This window comes from Ostrinia nubilalis, chromosome 11, assembly GCF_963855985.1.
Source record: "Ostrinia nubilalis chromosome 11, ilOstNubi1.1, whole genome shotgun sequence".
NCBI classification, from domain to species: domain Eukaryota; kingdom Metazoa; phylum Arthropoda; class Insecta; order Lepidoptera; family Crambidae; genus Ostrinia; species Ostrinia nubilalis.
The window spans coordinates 14,997,004-15,024,377 of record NC_087098.1 but is presented as its reverse complement, the minus strand read 5'-3'; the positions used below and the strand labels follow the sequence as shown (position 1 = coordinate 15,024,377).

Here is a 27,374-nt window from a genome sequence, read left to right as displayed (position 1 = left end):
GCTTCAACGACGCGCCAGTCGATCAGCGGTCACTGCCCGGCACACAGCACGCACGCAGGCTTCCGCCATATCAAATTCACACCCAAGCTCCACTAAAATGTATCAAAATGGTCATTCTTAAACTCGAAAAATGCCGACGCGACACTAAAGTGACGGAAATCATCGCGCTTTTCTTCGAGCCGAATCATCCCAAACGTTTCTACAAGTACAGTTGACCAAATCGACCCGCGTTCCGGGATTTGGTTTGTGTTCTGGAACAATATTGTGGTAACAAGCCGGCTAGATAAAAAAAGTTGTGTTACTTTCGCGCGTTCGAAATTCGGAATTTAAATTCTAAAATTGACTTTTTATTTTTTCGTGATGGAGAAGTCGAGGTATCCGAGGATCCACTCCTACGGGAGCATGAGTTCGAGGAGTGACGATGACATGATCGTGCACAGCCAGCTGTTTCCATACCCGAAGAAGATGATTGTTGAGAGGGAGATTTTGTATGAGGAGGAGCACCCCCCATTCCAGCCTCTGTTTGCTACATCCCGTTTCTTTGGGAAGGCGAGGTTCACCTGTCTACTGCTGATCTACGTGGTGTTCTACATGGTGTACCTAGTCACTGGTGCACTGGTGTTCTCAGCGCTCGAAGCTCCCATGGAGAACCAGATCAGGCTTGATGTCATCAAGGCGAAGCAGGAGTTCATGCTGCAATACCCCAACGTCACAGGTAAATAATCTGAAATAAACACAATTAATTAACAGCACAACACAGCTAGACATTGATACCTTAATTAAATTAGCTTAACTTGATTGAACTGGCCAGAAGGACTAACCGCGAAACCACTTTACTTATTCGTCTAATTAATTACTGACTCAACGACTTACTGCCGACTTAGGGCCTTGTGGTCAAGTTATATAGGCTTTGGATTGAGAGAGAGAGCTAGCTCGGTTGCAGATTCGAATCCCATATAGGCACAGATTACCATAATCACTTATGATGAAGGTTATTTGTCTCATGAGCACTGATAATAACAATAATACACATTTTTGACTTTCAAAGGGTTACAATTTTATAGTCGTTCATTGATTGCACAATTATTTTAACATCAAACAGCAATTAATGTACAAACAACATCATAACAAGCTAAAGACGGTGGCTACTTATGCAGTGGTGATAAGCGCTAGGATTGCAACAAAAATACATGTTAAATGCTGTAGTGTTGACTGTACTTAATAAGTTTTTTGATGATCGACTAGAATTCAAGAAAACCGCGTTCATTACGACACCGTGCACCGGTTTGACCGGTCCGTGTATAATATTAAGCCCTGCACCTTCTCAAAATTCTTAAACTAGTTTGGTTTCGAAATAAGGTACGCGCCTACACCGGATCATAGATATATCTTTATTTGTAAAAGGTCAACTAAGTATGTATTTTAATTCAAATTGGATAAAAATGAGGCTTTGTTCTTTAATTTTGTAATTTCTTGTATCTAGCAAAGCATTGTCACCTAGTTTGTTAAAAAAGAGAACGAAAGCTTTTTCTTCAATAGACGACATAAGATCACAATCAACTTTATACATTTCCAACAAAATCAATAGATATCTAAAATTTTAAACTTTTTTTTCCATTTCAATTAAAATAGAGAAACATGAGAGACACGGTGTCTCTATTTTAAAATCAATGCCTATATTAACTATGATAAAACACGGAACGAAAAAACAAACCAGGAACTAATGACTACTAATCTTAAGTCTAAATAAACTCAGATAATCCGCAAACACATAGATAAGAAAATAATAAAACTTAGGTAACACATTATGTTAGAAACTCATTAATATACAGAGCGATTACAATACCGAACTATTGAAAAGTATGTTATTATTTTAAATAAACTAATTAGCGAATGTAAACAAATGAGATTCTCTTATAGATGAGTGTTATTATCTACGGGAAAAATATTCTGCGTATTTTTAAATATAGCTCTAATAAGTGTGATAAGAATCTTCTTGTCCTTGTAAAATCACAAACACTGTAATGAACGTCCCGTAAATTATTACTATTATTATTCAGTGTCATTACTTGGGCTGAGTTGTACCACCTTATTTTAACCGTGACTATAATCATAACCGGTGTTTTTTGTATGGAGTTTAATACTCTTGTCAAGAGTCTCTTGACGTTTGTTAAAATTAAAGTAAGATGGTGCAACCCAGCCTCGTCCCGTAATTATTAGTAGGTAGGTACTCTGTGTTATTACTTAGAAACGTAATAATTAAACAAGAAAGTACCTTATCAGTGCCACTTACTTGGTAAGTACCTGTTTGTAGCCCGCATGACGATCGTGTGTTGGATCCGTGACTCAGGGTACTGAAAACGAAGATAATAGGTAATTTACCTACTTAATAAGTACCTACCCAATAGCTGGGTCATTGCAGATAGTAAAACACTATCAAAGCAAAAGAAATATATTTTTTTATATTACTAGTAGTTTCGCGGCTTCGCCCGCGTGGAATTTTCCGGTTTTTTATATAACCTATGACACTCAGCAATAATTTGGCTTTCTATTTTAAAATTGGTTCAGTAGATCCCGAGATTACCCCTTACAAATTAACAAATATACAAACACACAAACTTTACCTCTTTATAATATTAGTATTGACTAACTAATAGTTAGTTTATCGCCAGTGTGGTTTAGCGGTAAGACCACCCGTTTCAAGAGGTCCGGGGTTCGATTCCCAGTAGGGGTAGGTACAATATTTGCTCGATTTATTTAGTAGGTAGCCTACCTTTTGGAAAAATCTTGAAGGAAATGAAATAGGGCATCAAAATTCGTTTAGGCCTGCAATTTTTTTCTATAATTCTAAGTTCACTAAAGCCCACGTAAAGTATAGGGTATTATATTATCTGTGGTATAGGATTATTGCCAACATCTGGCCGCGGGGTCTCCATTAGGTGATTACTATAAAGATCCCCAGGAGATCTCCCAAAGATCGGTGCCTGGCAGGTGCGTGCCAAATTACGAACCCTTGTCAAAAAGATTCTCCTGTTCAAACCCTCGACGGCAAGAAAACGATTTTTACCGCTCTGATATAAAGTTGGGGAATGACAATAAACTATAAATATCAAACGAATATAGTGCACAAACATTACGTAGGTATCACTCTCATAAAGTAAAGTCTGTCACATTATTTAATTAGGGTTTTGAAAAACGCCTTTACTAAGTTAGTCCCAAAAAAGACTTACTTTTTTACAAAGTACCACTGCTTTGGTAGCTTATAATGTAGACCAATGCTGAGAAGAAATAGCGCAAGCATTCATTATTTTCCAAGAAGTTCATACAAAGTTTTTATCTTCATTCGAAGTAAAAAACCATTCAAGTGCAAAATAAAATGTGAAATACATTTCAAGCTAAGTGAAGCCCTTTTTTATTCAACGCGTAAAAATCATAATCAAACCACAATCAAACGAGGGTTGGGTATTTTGTGTGAATTAGAGGTCAAAGCCACAATATTCCCTACGTCACATAATATACACAGGTAATTTCTGCAAAATATTTATTAGATACACAATGTAAAGCCGTAGTAGGTAGATACTCGTGAAAAGGACTATTTTTTGGTTTTTTTGAGATAATACAAATAGATTTAAATTAGACGACGAATACAATAAAATGAGAAAGTCAGAATAAAATCTTACCTAATATCGATTCAAGATTTCAAGTAATTTTAACGTTTTTGTGTGGTAGAATAAAACTTTTACACGGTGCTTTTATTTTATTTGCCTTAGATCGATCAATTTCAAAGACAAATTATTTGCTTGAATAAATCACTTACAGTCTAATTTTTTAGAAATCAGCAGAAATGTCATCAAATATGGCCAACTGACATAAAAATATTTTTAGTCTGTGAACTAGTGATGCGACAAAACCTCTCGTTAATCGCGAAGTGAAATTATTGTAGTACTTGCGTATCATCGCCGGGTGATCGTCAAAATACTAAAAATATGCAACAAAGTCGCAACATTGAATGTGAACTGATTATGAAATTTTCGAGAACAGGAAACAAACTGTATGCACAGATGTAATCAAAAAACACACTGGACAGTAAAACGATCAATTATCCGTAAAGTCATTAAACTTCAAATAGTTGCAAAAAGTTCTGTTTGACAGTGTTGCTACTAGTGACATCTCGCTCGCTCAGTTCTTTGTTGCTCTATTCCGCTAGGCTAGGTTATTTAAGATGCTATCAATTGAAAAAAGATTTTTATTTTCTTTTATTTTATTTACTTATATAGAAAAATAAGCAATGGAACAATACGTAAGAATAATTGCATAAAAAAGTAAAATAATTTTGTTTAAATAAAACCGACTAAAAATTAAACTGACTCCGAAAAAGTATACACTAAAAGTAGAAAAATAATTTTACGTTATCTCCAATATAAAATTAATCAATAATCGGAATAAGTGAATACTTAAAATAATATCGATTAAAATTACAGATTATTGTCTATGACTCACAGGTTACAGCACTGATGTGTCAGAGACAAGTGATAGACAATATGGAGATAACACATGATTTTAAACGTCAAGTCAATTTGACAAGTCTCACAAATTTTCATCGTCCACGTATTTTGCTAAAATAATTTGTTTCAAAGATTGATTTCAAACTTGTATAAACGTGAAAATAAAGTTGGTTTCATGGGCTTGTGAAATAATGTGTATGATATTATGAACACGTAAGTGATTATGGTGTAATTGTGTATAAAAGTGTTTGTTTACATCTCTGCTGGATTCTAAAAAATCAAGGTATACAAGCTGCATAGATTGATTATTCTGTGGCTGGGTTATGATGAAAGAAAGTTATTTTAATAAATCCTTTTGTTCAGTAATACTTATGTTCTTAGACGTACTTTCCATAAAAGAGTTCTATTAACATTTTCTATCTGCAGTATTAAGAGTACTTTCTCTCCAGGTGGCATTACAAAATTCCACCCTGTAGTTAAAGTAAAATAGTACAACCCAGCCTAACAGAAATTCAACCAATGAAAAACTGTAACGTATGTTGAAATTGAATCAAATGTTGAGCTTCCTTACCTATCCTATACCAGAATCTTAACCCCGTGACGATTGAAAGGAAATTTCCAATCCCGCTAATGACGCAAGAGTTCCTGCTATCAAGTGCAGCGCGACACGCCACTACATTGGCCACACCCCCGATACGATAGCATGACCCGTAGCGTGCAGCGGGCGTGTGGCTTGAGCGAGCGACTGTTTGTCTTACTACTTGAACGTGTATCTCGTGTACCACTGCCTGAAAATAAGGACTTTTCGACATCATCATCGTCAGGACATATACGCCCGTATTCACAAACATTACTATGAGGTCTCACAGTGCGCGCACGCACAGGTCTCACACGAACCAATCACAGAGCTCTATTCAACGCTGTGCGTTCGATTTGCGGCTTCACTAATGCAAGCATCATTTGTGAATACGGGTGTTAGTCTCCACTAGCAAAAGTAAGATATTTTTTAATTTACAAAAGACATAACAGCGTGAAGCGGGCGTGTGGCTGGAGCGAGCGACTGTTTGTCGTACTACTTGATCGTGTTAGCAATTTGCTATCGCGAGTACCACTGCCTGGAGTTAAGGACTTTTCGACATCATTATCGTCAGAACATTTAGTTACCACTAGCAGAAGTAAGATATTTTTTAATTTACAAAAGACATAACAGCGTGAAGCGGGTGTGTGGCTTGAGCGAGCGACTGTTTGTCGTACTGCTTGATCGTGTTAGCAATATTGCTATCTCGAGTACCACTGCCTGGAGTTAAGGACTTTTCGACATCATTATCGTCAGAACATTTAGTTACCACTAGCAGAAGTAAGATATTTTTTAATTTACAAAAGACATAACAGCGTGAAGCGGGTGTGTGGCTTGAGCGAGCGACTGTTTGTCGTACTGCTTGATCGTGTTAGCAATATTGCTATCTCGAGTACCACTGCCTGGAGTTAAGGACTTTTCGACATCATTATCGTCAGAACATTTAGTTACCACTAGCAGAAGTAAGATATTTTTTAATTTACAAAAGACATAACAGCGTGAAGCGGGTGTGTGGCTTGAGCGAGCGACTGTTTGTCGTACTGCTTGATCGTGTTAGCAATATTGCTATCTCGAGTACCACTGCCTGGAGTTAAGGACTTTTCGACATCATTATCGTCAGAACATTTAGTTACCACTAGCAGAAGTAAGATATTTTTTATTTACAAAAGACAAATAACAGCGTGAAACAGGCGTGTAGCTTGAGCAAGCGACTGTTTGTTGTACTGCTTGATCGTGTGAGCAATATTGCTATCTCGAGTACCACTGCCTGGAGTTAAGTACTTTTCGACATCACCATCGTCAGGCCATTCAGTCTCTACTGGTTTAGCTATATCTTAGTTGTCTCGGGTTCGGGTACCACCTCTTAAAAATAAGATATTTTCAACATCGTCGTTAAGTCTACTGTAGGAGCAAGATTTTAATCTAATTTACTGATTAACTCACTCTCAAAGCTGACCAAACTACACTCGACGTCAAATAATTCGCACCTTCCGCAACAAGCATTTTCAAACGTATGCATCCCCACTTACCACCAATATTGGTACCATTTAAAAGCCTAGTTCTAACCTTCATTTCATTAAAGGAAAGGTTTTTACCCCAAAAATGTGTCTTTAGAAGGATCCAGAGTCACTTCTTCAAAAAATAAGTAAGTAGTTACGCTAGAGCCAACTTTTATGGCTATAAAACTGTTAAGTTGGGTTTAATTGCTATCCATCTGTTAAAGAGGACACGTGAGATCATTATTTGGTTTTATAACCATAAAAATTGGTCTAATTGATCCCATAGGTGGGCTTTGGGCCCACCTATGAGGTATTTCTTCAAGTCACATTTATGGTATATGTTAATCATTTATTAAGAAATTAAATGTGTTTTTCTTTAAGGATATTTATTGGGCTTTCAAATAACACCAATATTGTTGGGGCACCATGATTGTGTCAGAAGAAAATCGTTAAAGTTCGCGTCGCGGAAGGTGCGGTTTATTTGATGTTGAGTATAGTTGGGGAAGCCTGATGTTCGCTTCTGTCCTGAGATATTTGTCTCTTAGGCGCCCTTTAGGATAAGTGAGAGAAGAATAAGTAGCAGTGGTTTTTACATTCTTCCAGAAGCACACAGCTAAGACACCTTTTTAGACGTATTTCCTAAATGATGATTTCGCCGAGACGAAAAGAAACAACGCTGTTACCTCTTAGTACTTTTTTCGTTTTACAAAGGGGTGAATCGCTGGCTGCAGTTACTAAGCAAGTGGCCCGTGACCCAGCTGCCGAGCGTTAGCACAGATCGCCGCACTGCAATAACTATCGATAGGCGACAGACGGTAATGGTCCAGCTCCTTCATTTTTAGGGATCCTCGGCCCTTCTATTATCGTTTTCCTTAACCTTTCTTTACTTATAAATAGCCCTTTACTGATGATTCTTAGCCAGTACTCAATTTGTTTCACTGGAGTCAAGATTATTTTCCCTTTGCAATCACTAGAATAACTACTGTTAGCAGATGTATAACTGCTATAGTGTTGTTAGGGAATTTGTTCCCGTTAGGGATATTTTATGCGTTATGGCAAACAAACTACCTACCTCTCCGTCTTAAACGATTGATCCAATCTAATCTCAACTTCTTATTTCTATTATGCCTCTTTATTTAATAGCCCTTAACAAAAAACACATTAAGACGGTTTTTAAACGATAAAAACCTACTAGAAGGAAATAAAGCTCAGTCGTGGAAAGCATAGAGTTATTGGAAAGTCACGTGTCATTCAGCCATTTTGTGACGTCACGTGCGTTGACTTGTGACCTGCGCACACGCTGTTCTGACCCGGCTATCGCGTACCCCCTGCCAATGCTCGCGGGTACAATACTCTGCTCCACAACGCTATCTGGATGATTTACAGTCTAGATAGGATGAAAATTAGTGTCAGTTGAGTGGAACCAACTGAGTATAACTGTCAAGGTGTAGGTATCAATGAGCTGTTTTGCATTCTTAAAATATCTTCAACTGACTTCGTGACTTTGGTATCCCAATTAAAAGTTTTCTTTCAAAAGATCTAAATCTATATTTAAATTGTTGTTTACTCAGTCAACAATGAAGTTATTTGCCGTAACAGTACAGTTATGTTTTTTTATGTGACAGGAGGCAAACGAGCAGACGGATCACCTGATGGTTTTTATGCTTTATATTATTAACTACGACTAGTCATTACTTAACTACTACAATTATGGCACATATTAGGGAGTCCTATGTAGCAGTGCACTTCTATAGGTTGATAATTCTTATTATAGAATTTGTGATTTAGCACCACTGCCATAGATATCATTTTCCATTTATGTAACCTTTTCCCTAATGGAATATTCCATCTTCTAGTGCACTTTGTAACGTCACTTGTGACGACGCGACCTGGGGGTTATCAGATTACATACCCCCTAGTGTTGCCAACGTACCACCACCAAAGCAAGTTCAGGTTCAGGCAAGGTAGGTTCACTTCTTAAGTTTTTGTTAAGTCCTGAGTTTCATAGTGGGGCCTGGCTACAGAGGAGTTGCAGAAGTGGGATGGAGATATGGGAATAGTCTTGATTCCATACTCGTAGTTTAGAAAAGCTTATTTTGTGTCTCGCTTTAGATAAATTGTGAACATAAGTAATTTTCACAGAAACACATACAGGGTGACTTTGTTATCAGTATCCAAATTTTTTAATAAGCTCGTTAGAATCATTTGACAATACAACTTTATCGTAATTATTTTTAATTGTGGTATTTTTCGCAAAAAAATATTGAAAGTCTAATCCGCGGGTGCCCATATCTTAAGTTTAAAGGTTATTGCTTATTTTCGCTCACTATTATGTCTATTAAGCTTTGCAGTTAACTGTGAACTGTGTTTCCATGAACGAAGCAAATTTTCCACTTCAATTTGGAAACCGCGCGCAGCGGATGAAAATAATTAAATATGGAGAATATGGAGAAAAAAGTTTTGTTTTCTTTACGTAAATCAATTAAGTTACTGATTCTGAGTCGATCCTGAAAATTTGGATACTGATACAAAAATCACCCTGTATTTAATTTTCTTGGTTGAAAGTTTCTTAGATACAAAGTCGAATAAAGTCGTGTAGTAGGACTAGTAGGGGGTAGTATGTAACATGCTTTTGTTGCATTCTTCGTATTGAATAAGCCGAGTAGGCTTATGTAGGTATACTAGGGTCATACATATAAAACTGTAGTTAGGTGCATGTAGTTGTAACAAATTTTTAGCTAAGTATTGTATTGTTACTAATTTTGACAATGAAGGCGCTGTGATGAAAAAAAAAACAGTGTATTAATTAATTAAAACAAGATGTTATTCTACGAGTCCCACAACTGCCTTACTTAAAGGCGGACTACCACACAAAATGAAAGTAAAAAAATATAATTGATACTGAAATCAGTGTTACGTGCCTGACGCCCACATTAACAACAGAAAATGACCCTTTGTTCTTTATTTATATTATTATAAAGTTAATTAACAATTTACAAGTTTCTAAAACCCTAAAGGTCAAACCAGAGGCAATGTTACGAAGTTGCGATAAGATAAGTCGTATGCTTATCACGTCCTACATTACAATTAAATAACCAATAATATCTACTTTATGTGTACTTTGATTGTGGTTACTAACACTTTGACAAAGTGGCTTTTTACCTAACTGCGTTACGCAAGCAAGAGAAAGTTACGTTGTTTATTTTAAAATTAAACTTCACAATGAGTATCATAAAAATAATAACAAATAAAGTTTTTGATTCTATTCTACTTATCTACAATTTGAAGTTTATATTCTACTAATTTCGTTATCAGAAAAAAGGCATTTTAAGAAGGTATTATTGTATTAATATGGCCATTTCAAATTAAATACATAGTTTTAGCTGAGTAATTAGTTGTATTATTGAAAGTCGGTATTAATGTATTATGAAGATGTTACCATAAGCGTTAAATAACCTCATTAAATAGGTTATCTGTGTTATTATTATTATTATCTAGGATAATGACACGTAATTATTTATCGCAAAGTACCTACACTTGAAACATGTCCACAACTGTAGGTACATTTGTTACATTATCACACAATTAATATTGGTTTATATGTTCAAGATAACCTTATTAACCTAAGGGACTTTCTATTTAACGACATCGTCAGAAATCATTACATACTGATTATTTACATACTTAAACGTTTTTATGTTTGCATTAAGATTAAGTATGAGGAATTTCCTTGTATTTATTTATTTCCTAACTAAATAGCATTTGCCGCGTCGATTTCGGTCTGTAACAGAATGTTTTCTTCCCTTCCAAAAGCCTATGTTTTTCCTAGGATTCCCAAGGTTTCAAACTATCTGTATACCTGCAAAAGTCCACCTAAATCGGTTGAGTGGCTTAAACGTGAAAAATCCATCCTTTCTTCCTCAAATTTTCAGTAAGTTAAAATTAAGTAGGATAGGATAATATGAATCACAATTTTTTGTATAAATAATGCACAAAGATTTTTAAGAATGGTTTAAGCGTTCATTAATCGCTGATCACACTCAAGAAATGACTAATAAGCGTTTAACCAAACGAAAAGTTGAGACTATTAAAATTGTCACACTCGGGACTATTGAGGAGTTTCCTATTAAGAAATAATTAGTTTGTCTGAATTATTCATATTCATAGGAGTTGTGTTGATGGCAGAATCCGAGCCTTTCCGTTAATTAAAAGTTCAGCACTTCGAGAAGCTTACACATCATTTGCGACATTGTACGTAAGCGGCTTATTTATTTAAAGGTGAAAACTGGTAGAAATGAGGTCCTGTTCTGTAAAGGATTCTGTTGCAATTTTATAACGTCTCATAATCTCTAGTACACTTTAGCACAACTAAATACCTACCTACAAAGTGTTCGTGAATCGTCAAAGACACTGGCAGTTGCAGTAAATAATATTTCAAACAAAAAGTAACAATGATTGAAAGACTCATGCTTTCAATGCAAATTCAAAGACTCAGTTTCATAATACATACTCTTAAATTATTATGGTCATTGGTCACATCGCACTACAGTCGCGCTATTCATGTATATTCTCATTAAAGATCTAAGTTTGATGTAATCCGAATGAGGGTTTTCGCGTATGAAAGATCCGCTAGATGGCGGGACGTGGATGTGGGGTCTGACTGCTGCGTGATTGGTGGATTTTGACATCTGTCAATGTCATGTCAAAAATAACCAATCATGCAGCATTTGGACCTCGCGTTCGCGTCTACGTATTGCCATCCGGCGGATTTTTCATACGTGAAAACCCTCATTCTGAAGGCATAAGTTCGTAGCAGCGTAGTAATTCAGTATGCTACGACTACTACGGTTGTTCGTAGCAAAATTACAGTTCATCTCGAGCGATGTACTTTTACAACTGTTTAATTTAAACCAGGGCAAATTGTGGAGCGTTGCGGCCACCGGCCAGTGTATATTTCATTCGTATGTATCCATTATTCATGACTCCTGCGGCAAAACTGAACTTTGGAGAAATACCTACTGCGACTACTTGTAGCGTTTGTAACTTTGAAGTTATTGCCATTAAAAATAAGAAGACCTAACTTTGTAAGACTGTGTGTTTACGGTGTATTTACAACTACAACTATTTACTATTGTTATTAAGTGGTAATATCAGTATGTTAAATGTTTTCAATTGGTTCACTGAATAATTAAGGAAAACTCAAGGGAAAACTCGAAATAAATTTAAAATAAATTATAAATTCCTAATTTTGTAAAAAAAATTGCAAATTCACTTTTGGTCACAATTAAATTCCTCCACTGCACAAGTAAGTAATAATTACTAAAGTTACTTAACTTTACTGAGCACTATTTATAAGCAAAACCATTTAAAACAACTTAAAATCTAAAATGTCGATAGCTTTCTTAGGAAGTAGGTACGAAGTACTTCACAGGGCTTATAGTGCGATCGTAAATGGGCCAGTTTCTATGCTCAGGCTACAAACACACGAAGTAGGTCAACTTGAGCAAAGTTCAACGTGTGGGCGACACGAAATATGTGCAACATATTAAAGATACGATGTCGTAAAACTTTAATAAGTGTAAGAGCCTTAAAATAAAATTATTACATTCTATTTTTAATGTCCTTAATTTCTCTATTTAAGGTGAGGGGGGCAAAGTGCGCCATACTTTTTGCATAGTTGACTTTAGTGCAATATAACTTGTGATACTTAAGTTCACGAATGACACTTGTCGTACCAAAAGGATCAGTGATGTTTTACAACTACAACCAATTTCGTGCCATTGGAATCTGAACAGTAAACCAATGAATTTTAGCACAAAATTATAAAACATGAACCCTAGGCGCACTTTACCGACAAATCGGGGAAGTGCGCCTGGTATTAACAAAACGCAATAATAAAGCATTAGAATAAAAACAGACATATATTATTATAAAAAAACAAGCAACGAAACGCATAACACTTTCTTTTTTTTTATAGCCACGTTCTAGAAGAATCTATGGATTTTAAACCAAATTTCGGCTAAGTGCGCCATACTATCTTAAATCAGGGGATATAAACCTTTTTTCTTAATATTGATAATCGAGTGTCAAGTAGTTCATAGTTCATAGTTAAAGTTCATAGTTTACTACGGAACCTTAAAAAGGATTTAAAATCAGTTAAATATTAAGTATAATAAGTATTTATTATAAATTCTTAACAATAAGTACCTACTAGGTGACGAAAACAAAAAAAACATCTTCTAAAAATTAGTTGTAAAAAATAATCAAAAATATTTACCAAGCAAGGCTTGTTACCCAGACAACAACTTAACAAGAGTGAAAGAGATCGAGTAAATACATAAAAGGGCCAGTCATGTACAAAAAATACAATAATGTAACCCAAGGGGTAAAAAATTTTTGAGGCGAACTACTGGACCGATTAAAAAAAACACCATTAGAATGCTACACTATCCTTGACTAGCATAGGCTACTTATATCTTTTTTCTTTTTTTTTTTTTTTTTCAGCCAAATGACGTCCACTGCTGGACAAAGGCCTCCCCCAAGGTTTTCCACAATGAACGGCTGCGCTGCCCGCATCCAGGCTCTTCCCGCGACCTTTACCAGATCGTCGGTCCACCTAGTAGGAGGCCTGCCCACGCTACGTCTTCCAGCCCGTGGTCGCCACTCGAGAACTTCGCTTCGCTTACTATGGGCCTCATAAGAAGGCTCAAGGTCACCCAAAGGGCGATGGAGCGGGCTATGCTCGGAGTTTCCCTGCGTGATCGAATCAGAAATGAGGAGATCCGCAGGAGAACCAAAGTAACCGACATAGCTCGCAGAATTGCTAAAATCAAGTGGCAGTGGGCGGGGCACATAGCTCGTAGAGACGATGGCCGTTGGGACTTATATCTTATTTAAAAATAAAATAGAGATCCCTACGAAAAATACAATAATGTAAACCCAAGGTGAAAAAAAAAGCCATAAAATGTCTGTCATCGCGTGTGCTGCGGAAAATATATTAGGCGTGAATCAGTGGGTGAGTTGGCGGTTAAGTTGGCGTTGCAGGTGAGTTGGCGTGGCGGGTATGTTGGCGGGTGGGCTGGCGTGGCGGGTAAATTTTGGTGGATAAGTTGGTGGGTAAGTTGACGGGTGGTGAGTAATGTCTACCCTTGCGAAACCGGGCGGGACGGGTCACTTGTCACTAATAAACGTGTATAATTTGAAATTCATTTGCAAGATTAGACCCAACCATACAAACAAGTTAAATAAAAGCTTATAAAAAAGACACGTTTTAAAAGGTTGGTAACCTCTGGATTGCGGCGAAGTGCGCCATATCAAAAGTCAGTATGGCGCGCTTTCCCGACTATGCGAATTTGAGGTTAGAATATTTAACTTGCAATAAATATATAAATTTTACTAGATAGGAGTTATATAAAGTCAGAATCTTAAAGAAAAATATTTAAATTGTGCACTTACCTCACTCGTATGTTGGTAAACACTCAATTTCTTGAGATTTAGGACGATGATCACCACATGGTCATCTCTCCTAAACACTTTGAATGACAGTGAAAATAAAATAGCGCGTGTCTCAAACTCACATGACTAGAGCCATCTGTGACTATCACCAAGAACTATAATTTAGTTTATAGCATCGATGTAAGGTGTCACTACTAATATCCAGTCGGTAGTTTTCGAGATATTTGTGGTAGGCGCACTTGCTCAGTAGGCGCACTTTGCCACCTTCACCTTATTAGTTTGGCACCGTAGTAGGTACAAGTTCATAAAACTTTTTGGTATTGCCTTAGTTGCTCTTAAATATGACTAGAACAGTATTTATTGTGTGTGCTTTTGCTTTGTAATTAATTAAAGCATTTTTTTAAGACGAAGCGTTCCAAATCCACTTATATTTGCTACGTTCTTACTTATTATTTAGTGAGATGTCATATCAGGGATGCTGATCTACTAATTCATTATGCTAAACGACTTACTAATGATTGTGCTTGAAGCTAACTTAACAATTACCACATCTTTATGAACTTTAGAAGGTTAGCAGAACACAGAATCCCTCTTATAAATGCCCTCTGAAGTTTATCTTACCTAAATAAACATATTGGCCCATTGGGAGTCTGACGCCTGAGCAACGACTCCACGAAGAGTTGAATGAGTGAAGAAAGTTAATGTTTAGGTTAGGCGTGTTATTTATTTGCTTACAGAAAGTTAGTCATGCAAGTGCATTCGAAAACTCTGTGTGATTGTTCTCAGTTTAGTAAAGAATATTGCCTTTAGTCTAGTCTAGCCTAGCCAGAAGGGTGTGGTATAACAAATAATTAGGCGCGTTCAATGTATGGCATTTATAGTGAGGCGTAGTATTCAATGTATGGCATTTATTATGCAAGTGCAAGCGTGTCCCGTAGTCGTGCTACCGATTGACTGGAGGACCGAACTACACAATTAATGAAATGGACAGCAGACAATATTTGTGTGCGTTGCACTTTGCATGCACCCTACAGTAACTTCGATATTTTTGCCTACAGACGAAGCCTTGGAGGCCCTGCTGGATGAGGTGATCCGAGCCAGCAACGTCGGAGTGTCAGCATCCAAGAACGTCAACGGCGGGCCCAACTGGAGCTTTGGACAATCCTTGTTCTTCTCGTCCACTGTGGTGACCACTATTGGTAAGTATTCATCGTCATTTCAGCCATAGGACGTCTACTGCTGAACATAGGCCTTCCCCAATGATTTCCATAACAAGGTGGACCCACGACCTCCTAAAGGTGGCAGGAAGGCGCTGTATGCAGCTACCGACCGGTCCTATGTTCAGCAGTGGTAAGTATTATCCCACCAAAAATATTTTCATGGGAAATATGGCCAAGACGAGACCATAATGGCTCTCTACTCTACTTATTTTTTGCTTTCGAACATATTTTGGAGTAAAAAAAAATGCATTTGGCTTTTCGAAGAAATGACTCTTTGTAGAAAAGTGGATTTCGATAAAATGCCTTTCGTTGATCAATCCGAAACCCAGATACATTAACACAAGTAACTTCTCCCCAGGTTACGGCCACGTGACTCCTCTCTCGAAGCCAGGCAAGTTGTTCTGCATGGTGTACGCCCTGTTCGGAATCCCGTTGACCCTGGTTCTGCTGTCGGCCTTCGTTGAGCGCCTGCTGGTGCCAGCGACGGCGCTGCTGAGGACCCTGAATGCTTCCCTGGGGCACCTCTTCCAGCCGTTCACTATCCGGGTCATGCATTTGACTATTATGGGTAAGTACTAAGTAGGTACCTATCCAAAGTTAAGCAACTAACGCCCGTATTTACAAACGATACTTGCTTAAGTGAAGCAGCAAATCGAAAGCACAGCGTTAAATAGAGCTCTCTGTGATTGGTCTCCCTGTGCGTCCACGCGCACTGTGAGACCTCATCGTAACGTTTGTGAATACGGTTTAAACTTAAAGTTTAGTCTTTACAGGTATCGTTACTTATGGGACACGAAAGAAGAAAAAACGGAGATATAATAATATCCTTAGACATTTTAGAACTGTGACATCTAAGTAGTCCCAAATTAAACAAATCACAAGCTTTGTACAATATAGGACCTACTTAGTCAAACGACTGATATAAAAAGTTCTCGTGTTTTTTTACATTGCATACCTAGGAAGAGAGAAACTTACACTCTGGTTAAAATCGCTTAGCTATTTGGATACCGAAACACTTTTAAAAAATAATATATAAAAATCAAAATACCTGAAAGTTAAAAAAGGCATATAAAAACGTAAAATCACTCTCTATCATAACTTAACATAATACAACATAACACACACACACACACACACACACGCATACACACACACACACACACACACTTACAAACACCATATTTTCTAATTCACCTTATATTTTTTCTTTACCTTCTACTTCAAGTTTGTAATCTAATTAATAACCATTTTGTTTTTTTGTTTGTTAAACTTACCCAAAACTAGCACTGTCTGAATGGGCGGTGACTACCTGATACAGGTATACTTTTACTTACTAGGTATGTCACCACAATTTTTGTAAAAGTTGGTTTGTTAACGAATAAAACATTTTTGATTTTTTGATTTTTTTTTTTTGAGGACTAGGATAGAAAATATCCAGACCATACAAACAGATTAAAAATCAAACACATTACGAGCACTCTATAAAACCATTGCCTACTTATGACTTAGTAGTTAGAATGTTCGTTCGTTTCAGCCGAAAGACGTCCACTGCTGGACAAAGGCCTCCCCCAAGGAGCGTGCTATGCTCGGAGTTTCCCTGCGTGATCAAATCAGAAATGAGGAGATTCGTAGGAGAACTAGAGTGACTGACATAGCCCGCAGAATTGCTAAATCAAGTTGGAATGTATTCTATTACAAATAAAATGAACCTAGCAAACTAACTACTATATGAACATTATTCTAAACAAGTTGCTACAATGCAACGTCTTTTGAATAAAACAAGTCATTTTTCTCGTGCACATTCATTGCCTGCATAACAATGATACTCTAAACAAGTACTAGAGCGGTTGGAAATGTAATACCAAGTTGGAGTTAGAGGTCTTGAAAAGCTATACTTTCAACAGCCCATCAGACTGTACAGTCTTTGTTGGAAAATAGCATCTATTGCAAGTACATAAGATTCTAAGAATTAAGCTTGATGTGCCGCCGTACATAAACACTGGCATAGCTGTTTGAATACTTGATTGCTCTGAAGTCGTCTGCAACCTCAGATCATAGAAGGGAATCTGCAACTCAAATATTTTTCTCGTTTTCTGCGGATTGGAATATTGTGTTTGCGTTGTTAAGGCGATGACTGATGGGTAAATGCTGGCACTTTCACATTCTACATAATTACCTACTTATTACTTAGTACCTAGTAATTACATACATAGTAGTATGACTGTTCTTCAGCCTTTCATGTTATGACTCAAAAAAGAAGAACCTACTACAGCCGTAAAGGGGATTTGTACCTATAGTACCAATTTGCTAACTAATAATTTCTTTTCAAATGTCTTATCTAAAAGGGTGTGTAAGTATTAGGGTTGAATATGCGAACATACTTACACGCTAAGTGGCACTGCATCATTCGCACAAAATGCCTTAATACGATAGGTGCATGCGGATCATGCCACCTTGCAACAGTTGAAACTTTCTTTATTTGTTATTAATACCTTCAATTGTTTCTTATTTGGTAATGATTATTTTGAACGGCCTGCATTGCGCACCCTTTTGAGGAATACCGAACTCGAGTCGATGTCTCCTCGAAGGGATGCGCGATGCCAAAATTAAAGGCGTCCGCGAAAGACCAGCTTCTTCACAAATCCTTTCGAGCATGTCATTGTCAAGATAAATGCTGAGCTAGCCTATTGACGCAGTGGCTCAGTAATTGTTTTTATTGTATTGTTGTGTTAATAAAGTTTTTCTACTTCATTACAGCATCAATATTGGTGGGACTCTTCATGGCTGTCCCGGCGGGTATATTCGCGTCGCTGGAGCCCGACTGGGACTACATGGACTCGCTGTACTACTGCTTCATCTCGCTGACCACCATCGGGCTGGGCGACTACATTCCCGGGGATTCCCCTGGGCAGGCTTACAGGCCGCTGTACAAAGTGGCCACCACTTGTAAGTGACGTTATTACTTATTATACCTACCTTACATAACACAACAATACTCTGTACAATGTGGCTACGTTGTGGGGTCATTATATTATGTAACACATTTTACTATTGTGTCTAGCGGAGTATAAATGAACGTGTTGAAATTAAGATATTATGTCTCCAGTGATATCACATATCACAGACTGATCCACACAAAACTTAAATAGGTAGTTATATAAAAATGTTACGCTCGTTTTCACCATCAATCCCTAATTTTTAAGTGACTCCTATGAAAACAAAATTTATATTATGTGTTACCATAGGGGTCACTTAAAAATTAGGGATGGATGGTGAAAACGGGCATTAGTTTCCCTGAGTTTTTTTCTATAAAGTTATCTATTTATTTACTAATAGGTACAATGGCCTCTAATATAAACTCTTTTTCTAAGACTGAAATTCAGTCAACAGAAGCTTCAATCTATGAAAGAACTTTTAAACTTGAAAACACTAATTAAACTATCGTTTTTCCAGTTTACCTGCTCATCGGGCTGACGTTCATGATGCTGACCCTGACGGTGTTCTACGACATCCCCCAACTGAACTTCAGCACCGTGTTCTCCTCCGTGACTCTTCAAGAGGATCCCGAGAAGATGCGTCTTAGCGGTTCAGGCGTCATGGGCCAAGGGTACGGGATCGGCGGGCTGGTGATGCGAGATGACTTCAACCACCATGACCAGCGCCGTTCCGTTGTCCACATCAGACCCCACCTGGACGACAGCCCAAGCCCTGAGGACACCACACCTGTCCACGCCCGAGACATGCGAGTGCATTGAACGACTCACAACCAACTATTGTCTCGACCAGGGCCGAATTTAGCTGCGCCTGCTGCTTCAACTAAACTTTAAGGCTGGGTTGCACCATCTTACTTTAACTTTGACAAACTTTTAAATCTTATTGACAGGTAGCTAATAGCTCATAAGATAGGCCCCCTTAATAATAATTGATGTTTATTTATTGTCCGTGGTGCATACTATCTTTTCATAAAGGTTGCTTACTAAACCTTTCTGTTTGTCACCTGTCATCCGCTTTGCAACGGAGGGAAGTCGAACCTTAACTTCGAACTCCTCTTATGTTCTTCTGATTAATTTCGTTGCGGATCCAATGACAGTTTAACTTTCCCCCGGGACAAACTTGACCTTCGCTGGTTAGGTTTTTATTGGCGGTCAAGCTGTAGATCCTGGCTACACAAGAGTTGCAGCGGTGGGAACGAGAGGTGGGAATAGTCCTGTTAAAAACGTCATAAACCCGTCAAATTCCATACAAAAAACATCGGTTATCGTTTACGGTCAAAGTTAGGTGGTGCAACTTAGCCTAAAACTTCGTAATTTCAATCCCCGCTAAAATCGGCACTGGCCAAGGACGACACGGCGACAGTTCTCTCTAATCTACGTTTTGGATTGTCCTATCACTTTCACCAGTTTCTTATAAGCGTGCAAGTTCGTGTGGGTAGTAAGATATTACGCGTCGCGGGTAGTTTGACTCGCGCGGATGGCGTCTGGTGCTAGCTCGTTGGAATGTTTAAAACAAAACCACTCCCTTTAATTTAGTATTTTACAATGTATTTAGTAGTTTAATTTGTTAACATTGCACATACATTAATGTATTAGTCGTAGGATAGGGTATGTACCTACTAATCCGTCTACTTTTTCTTTTTCCTTGCCTTCTGTTTGTCTCACTTTCTTCTTCTGAATATTCAGCCGTGCCCGTTATGACATTATTATATATAATTAGCATTGACGTGCCGTTATTATTTTTTTAATTCGATGTTTAAATACCTATAGTAGTACCTACCTACTTCATGTTTCTTACAGTGCCATACGCCCTATCCCATTAATGTTAGACTTAATTATTGTAAGAACTGTAAAAATTTAATAATTCGAATGTCGAGTCCGACTCGAAGTTAGTTGGTACAAAATTATTAATATCTTGTCTCAAAATAATTTAGTGCATGATTGATTTATATTATTGGTAAATTAAGCGCGAAGTAACATTTATTTATGTATGTTTGTACTGTTTTTATTAATATAATAAAAATATATAAGTGTGAAGCAACACCGTAAGGTAAGTTATTCACGTCCCTGACTCTTTCGTTATGTTTTAAGTTAAAATCCATTTTATCGATAACCGTCCTTTGCTATTCAACATTTGAAGTCTTGAAGGTATGAGCACATTTGATGTTTCAGAGAGCTGCTGGTTTAACTAGTTGAACTGAGTTTAAGACTGACGCGGTTTTTTCAAATTTTCACACTTTTCTAATTGTTTTTATAGATTTTTTACGCAAACATGGTGAAAGAAAATACAGATAAATTGACGAAAACAAAGTAATATCAGAACAGACTGACTACAACGTACATCCCTCTACGTATACGTTTTACACGCTCCTAACTTATAAGAATTTACAAAAAATACCTACTTTGGACGGAAACTGCATATCAACTTAATCTTTGCATTAAAAAAATAAAAAAAAGGTTCTTTCAATGACGATGCTTTTTGTCATCTCTTTGGTGAAAATAACTGGTTTACTGTCGACGACAATCGTCTGCAAAACACATAATATGTGTTATTAATCAATGTTAAACTAGGTAAACCTTGACGTACGTATCAATTATGTGTGATAGATGACCAAATAATTTAGTAGAACGTTTGGATTTAAAGTATAAATTATATGTCTCTAGTAGATGAAATATATTAAAGATGCTTAAAATGAAGAAATATGTATCAAATACTTATAATTAGTAAAACATTTATATAATCTTACGATTTTAAATAGAAGACGTATGGTAGGTATCTACCAACGTTGTATATCTTTAAGTAAATGTAATTCTATAAAAAACACACCTATATCTGACTATGTCATTCTTAAGACACTCTATCTCAACCAACTAAACTGTCGTCACCCAAATCGACTAGAACAACTTTTCTCCATTTAATTATTGTTTTTGGCAGTAATGGCACCATCGTAATAATGGCGCGTTACATAAAAGTTTCGTTAGTTTATTCGTTTTAGGATCTACCACTTTATTATTTTAAACTTTTCTAATTTTTAATCTTTGTATTTTTCGTTCTTAAAAGTTTGTGTTATCAATTTTTTGTTGCAATTAAATCGAATGCAACTAATGACAATATTAGATAACTTAGAAAACTAAAGTATATTTACACCAAATCAAATTATTTTGTTTATCGTTGATTGAAAGCGTGTTAACTCTATTTAAAAGTTTAATTAATCTGTCCTGCTATCATAAAATACCTCAGTAGGTACTTTGTAGTTCTTTTGTTTATGCCATCATTTACAGAGAAACATCAGCTATATCTTAAAAGCCCTCTTACAATGTAAATGAATTCTATGTAATTTTATTTGAAAATAAGGTAGCAGAATATAATAAGTTAAGTATTGAGTGTTAAAATGTCTATGAAATAACTGTAAACGTAATGATAATCTTAATGATAATATGGATTTAATTACAATATCCGTTTAGTAGAATAGAACGTAGTGCGTAGTAGTACACAAGCATTGAATGGAACCGCATGATAGAAGCCAAACTGTATCCATGATTCTTAAATAAATCCGCTTTAAAATGGATCAATGTTTGATTTACAATAAAATTTATTGTACACAAATGAAGGGTAGATACAGGGGCAAAACAAGAAATGTCACAAAAACAAAAAGTTAAGTAATGAACCATATCTGTGTAATGAACATTTTGTTGAAGTTTAAAATATTCTTATGTGTCACTTAAAGTTAAAAACTACTAATATGAATACATAAATGACTATTACCTACCTACTTGTTTTTACGCTTTTTGTATAATTTCAAATAAAAATACGCGGGAAATCAAAAATATTGCCATCAAAAATATACTTTTGAATTTTAGGGACATTCCTTGTTTTGCCCCTGTACCCTTCAAATTACAATCCCCCAATGTAAATAATATGCAAAAGAAAGAGAGGAAATTATGTATTTCCCAAGTACCATTGAAATATGATCTAAACAAAGTTAAATGAAGCCTTTTAAGACCATGAGACCAACCAACCATCTTGAAACGACAATAATAGTGTTCATGGTCAGGAATATGGCCAAAAGTGGAATACCGGAAATAATAAGTGGCCATAACCAAAAGTTAAAAATGTAGAGGTTTTACCTTCCAATAAAACCGCCATTGTGCTCCGAGCCTTGTCCGGGGGAATGGGTGAGAGAGCTATTGCTGATTTCATCGTTTTAACAGGTTTTTTCGTCTGGCAACACTGGTTTCCCGCCCTTTTTCCTGCAACATAGACTACAAACCGCGCGAATCATCCCCTCCACCAAGTGTGGGCGCCCATCATGGCGGCCGTCCATCGCTCATTGCTCTCACCAGGGGCAATAAAATGCCCGGACAAGGCTCGGAGCACAATGGCGGTTTTATTGGAAGGTAAAACCTCTACATTGTGCTTCCTCGCCTTGTCCGGGGGAATGGGTGAGAAATGTCTGTTAACACCTGGTGAGGGATAGATGATTAGCGCCTTGACCATAACGGTCCACATATACAGGGTGGAAACGATAAGTGATCTCACTCGATTATTTTTAAACTATACAAGATTTCGAAAAACTGGTTACTGATCCTGAAAGTGCTTCACAAGCTCTTTCAAGCGGTACCAATAATAGGTTACAGAATAAACTAGAACTATCCCAAAATTCAATGTTTCCAGCTTCCATACTAAATCTATGCCGACGACACGATTTAGAAGTGCAATTTATTTTTTGTTAAATAATAAACTTAAAAAGTCGGTTAAATAAACTCGGAACTTGCATCTTATTCAAAATTATTTGTCAAAAACATTAGTTTTAGGTTTACTATAAAATTATCCAGAGCTGAGTGCCATGACTGTGATAGTACTAAATGTATGGAAGACGGAAATATTGAATTTTAGGATAGATCCAGTTTATTCTGTAACTTGATATTGATACCGTTGGATAGAGCTTGTGAAGCACTTTAAGGATCAGTAACCAGTTTTACGATATCTTGTGTAGTTTTTAAAATTATGTAACTTTACCAAATGTATGGAAGCTGGAAACATTGAATTTTCGGATAGTTCTATATTCTGTAATCGTTTATTAGCACCGTTTGAAAGAGCTCGTGAAGCACTTTCAGGATCAGTAACCAGTTTTTCGATATCTTGTATAGTTTAGAAATAATCGGGTGAGATCACTTATCGTTTCCACCCTGTATGTAAATTAATTTAGTTTAAGGTACAAAATTATAACACATTAAATAAGGAAAACTAAACTTTATTTCAACTCTTCATAAAAAAAGCAAATATTCATTTATTATGGTTATTAGTTATTAACATTATCTAATCATCTAAAGGTAAAAATAAATTTGACATGTTGATAAATTGATTACCTAGTATTTCTAATTTCCCTACAATAATGTTTAAGAAAGGTCGAAGCCTGATTCCAATTACCTTTTTTAAGAATTTTGTCAATTGGAACATTGCAAAGCCAATTGAGCGATGCAACAGCTGATCTACTGCTTCCTGGGCTAGCATCAATACCTGCGGCCTTAAAAATAGTTCTTACCCAATTAGCAATTACTGTCCTGGAAGCAGGCTTCGCCTTACCTTGGGTTGTAATAAAAAGTTGCTGAAGTGAGCCTCTTCTCGTAGCTGATAATTCGATGACCTTATGTATCCAATACACTGGGTCCAACATTTGATTTTCGTGGGGGATCAGCTTCCACCCCGATTGCTGATGCCGGGTGGTGTCAGTCTTCGAGCCAAAAGTTGGCCATAGTATAATATTGGAGCCGTCATGCTCCAAATGATCAGAAGACACGTTTAAAAGTGTCAAATCATGAATACGTCTACCTGACACAAGCAATAAAATCGTTGCACAGCGTCGGTTTGCCTCGAATAAAGAGACAACTTCTGGATTATTGTCTTTAAGCCACTGGACTACAAGCTGCGGATCCCAAATTGGCACTTTTTTAACTCTTGGTCGTGTAAGTGTAATAGATTTTAGTACCTGTCTTACGAAGATGTCCTCGCTTAATTTTTTGCCTACATGAGGTTCGCATATAGTCGATATTACCGACTTGTGCAAATGAATTGTAGCAGGCGCCAATTTCTCTGTCAAATGAAGATGTGCTAGAAACTTTGCCAGGTCTTTAGCCAAGGGAGTTGACACTGTGACATTATTCTCCGCGCACCATTTCACCCAGCGGTTCCACGCCGGTTTATATGATAACGTCGTAGACTTACGCCAACCATTAAGCAGCAGAGCCTTTTCTTCTACAGTCCAACTCTGGAGGAGAGAGTCCCAGCTCCAATCAACCATGCTACCAGAATAAGGTCCTCTACCCTTGGAAGTGAGTAACCTGTGGTCATGTCCACTAACGTCTCGCTCAGGTTCTGAATTTGAACTGGCCCGCTGAGGGCTCTGTTCTGGAGGTCTGGTCTCCAAAACGATTTCGGCCATTTTGGTGCTATCACTATGTATAGGCCGCTGCAACTGTTCAGATGAATTAATACTCGTGGTATGAGAGACGGGGGTGGAAACACCCACCCTAGATTGTAATTCCACTGCCGGCTGAAGGCATTGTGAAACTCCGCTCTCTTGTCCCACGGGTCCATCGACACGTAGCGCTGAACTACGTGCGCTCGAAAAGATGCGAAAAGGTCTATCTGTGGAACACCAAATGTCCGAAATAGTTCCGAAGTTACCTCTGGCAGGAGATGCCATTCCGGGATTGGTTTCCCTCGAGACATGCGGTCCGCGATGCCGTTGAAGCATCCCGGTAGGTGTTGACATATGACTACCATCTGTAAGTCCTGGATGAGTTGACATACCTCTCGAGTCTGTGCCATTAGCATTGGAGATCTCGTCCCACCCTGGTTGCGTAAGTAGGCCATCGCCGTCGTATTGTCCGATTGGATCAAAAGACAGGCACCGTGAAGGTCGTGTGCACAGGCTGCTATTGCCTTCTGGATGGCAACCAATTCCTTGATGTTGCTGTGCCAGCGCTGTTGATGAGGAGCCCACTGACCCGACAGGTGAGTGTCGTTCAGTAGGGCACCCCAGCCCTGATCTGATGCATCGGTTACAAGGTGATGTGTGACCTGAGGTAAGTGAATTAATGAGTGTTCGCTCACCGATCGACGCCACCATTGCAGCTCCTCTATTACTTCCTTGGGTAGGCTGTGTCGTTGCTTTGGATGTCCCTGGCGTAGGGTTCGTAGGTGACTCTGAAACAAGCGGCAGTGTAAACGACCTTGATCCACTACATAATTTGCGAAGTTCAACCTTCCTAGTATCGATTGGGCTTCCCTCAATGAGCATGTTTTCCTCGTTAAGAGTCGCTGAAACTCCACACGAAGTTTTAGTACCTTCTGCTGAGGAAGGTATTTTCGATTTGAGGCTGTGTCCCATCGAATCCCTAAGAACTCTAGGTCCTGCGTGGGGCACAATATAGATTTTTCGAAATTTAGGATCCAACCTAGCACTTGAAGTAAGTGTACTGCAGCCGAGGTCTGCTGCTGAAGCAGACTTCGGCTCTGGTTCACAATCAAAAAATCGTCCAAATATACTACTACCCTCATTCCCACTTCTCTTAGCTTTTGGGCTAAAAAATTTGTTATCATTGCGAAACATCTTGGTGCGCATGCTATACCGAATGGAAGACATGTCATCTGGTATAGTTTTTGCCTGAAAATCAATCTTAGGAAGCGTCGATGACTTTGAGCTACATTCACGTGAAAGTAAGCTTGTGACATGTCGATTTTTGTCAACCAATCGCCTGGTTGAAGGAATTTGGGTATCTCGAAGTGCGACACAAGATAAAATTTCTTTACCGAAATATAATGGTTTAGGCATTTTAAATTGAAAATTGGTCGATATGATTGATCCGTCTTCTCTATTAGGAACAACGGTGAAACAAAACTGGGACTCACCTGAGCTGGTTCGATTATGTTCGAATCGATCATTTTTTGCACTTCTATACACATTTGTGGGGTATCCGGAGTCTGATAATAATTTAGATTTGGAATAATCAGCGGGGGCTTTTTTACGAATGGTATTCGAAAATTTGAAATCATATTCAAAATCACCTTTGGAGTTTTTAGAGCTACCCACCTCTCGAGAAAATGTTTCAAGCGCCCTGCTTGAAACACTCTCGAGTCAATCATAACGACGTCTTTTGGAATCTCCGCCGTGACGTCGTCCACTAGATTTTTTATTTGAGTCATAAGAGTACTTTCGTTTTCCTCGCGATGACAAGTCTTGTTTTGAACTCTGAACTGATGGTCCGTTAGTATTTCCTCGAAAGGAGGTTAAATATTGATTCTTTGGAGCAAATTTTGGAGGTTGTCCTTTAAAGGAAACATTAGTTGTTTTTGCAAGTTGGGGTTTTTGAAAAACTTTTGTAGGACCACCCTCTTTCTCTAGCAAAGAATTAAATTGATCCGGCTGAAATAAAAATTCCGGAGATGGTGGGATCCGTTTGAATTTATCAGCCGTGAAGTTATTTGAAACCGATTTCAAAAGTTCAGTTCGTCGATTGTTAATGATTGAAGCTCTTTTTCCGCAAATAATTTGCATAATATTGTTAGAAAGGATGATGGGCACAAATGTATGGAAAGTGGTACCCGCTCCAATAGCCATAACCAATATATATTTTAAAAGGCCTTTAGATGTAGGAAAATGTCTGCTATGGGGCCAGTTCTAATTCACGTTTTGAAAGCAGTAATTCCACTAAGTATTATAATGAAAGTATAACACAATCATCCATGTATACGAGTATGTATTATGAATACAATCTATTAATATAACTAAAAGAAGCATTGAAAAGGAAAGGATTATACCTACGATGAACTACCCAAGCTATTAGCCCTTTATTCGCTTTCATCATCATCATCATGATCAATTTAGCCATAGGACGTCCATTTGAACATAGGCCTCCCCCAATGATTTCCACAATGGCCGGTTGGTGGCGGCCTGCATCCAGCGCCTTCCCGCTACCTTTATGAGGTCGTCGGTCCATCTTGTGGGTGGACTTATTGGGTCTTGTGGGTTTATTCGCTTTAGCAACTCATAATAAAACCCGTAAGAAGTAATAAAACTTTAACCCCTTTATTAATAAAAGTTACACCCTAGTTGAATTCT

At 37.6% G+C, this 27,374-nt stretch overlaps 1 protein-coding gene across 1 annotated transcript; it reads left to right on the top strand.

Moving 5' to 3' along the window:
- LOC135076347 (potassium channel subfamily K member 1-like) lies at nucleotides 1–21,818 on the top strand. The gene is made up of 5 exons (XM_063970840.1): nucleotides 1–715; nucleotides 15,095–15,235; nucleotides 15,615–15,824; nucleotides 18,014–18,202; nucleotides 18,710–21,818. The coding sequence occupies exons 1-5, from the start codon at nucleotides 361–363 to the stop codon at nucleotides 19,009–19,011; spliced, it is 1,197 nt and encodes a 398-aa protein (XP_063826910.1). The 5' UTR covers nucleotides 1–360; the 3' UTR covers nucleotides 19,012–21,818.
- The last annotated feature ends 5,556 nt before the right edge of the window (nucleotides 21,819–27,374 follow it).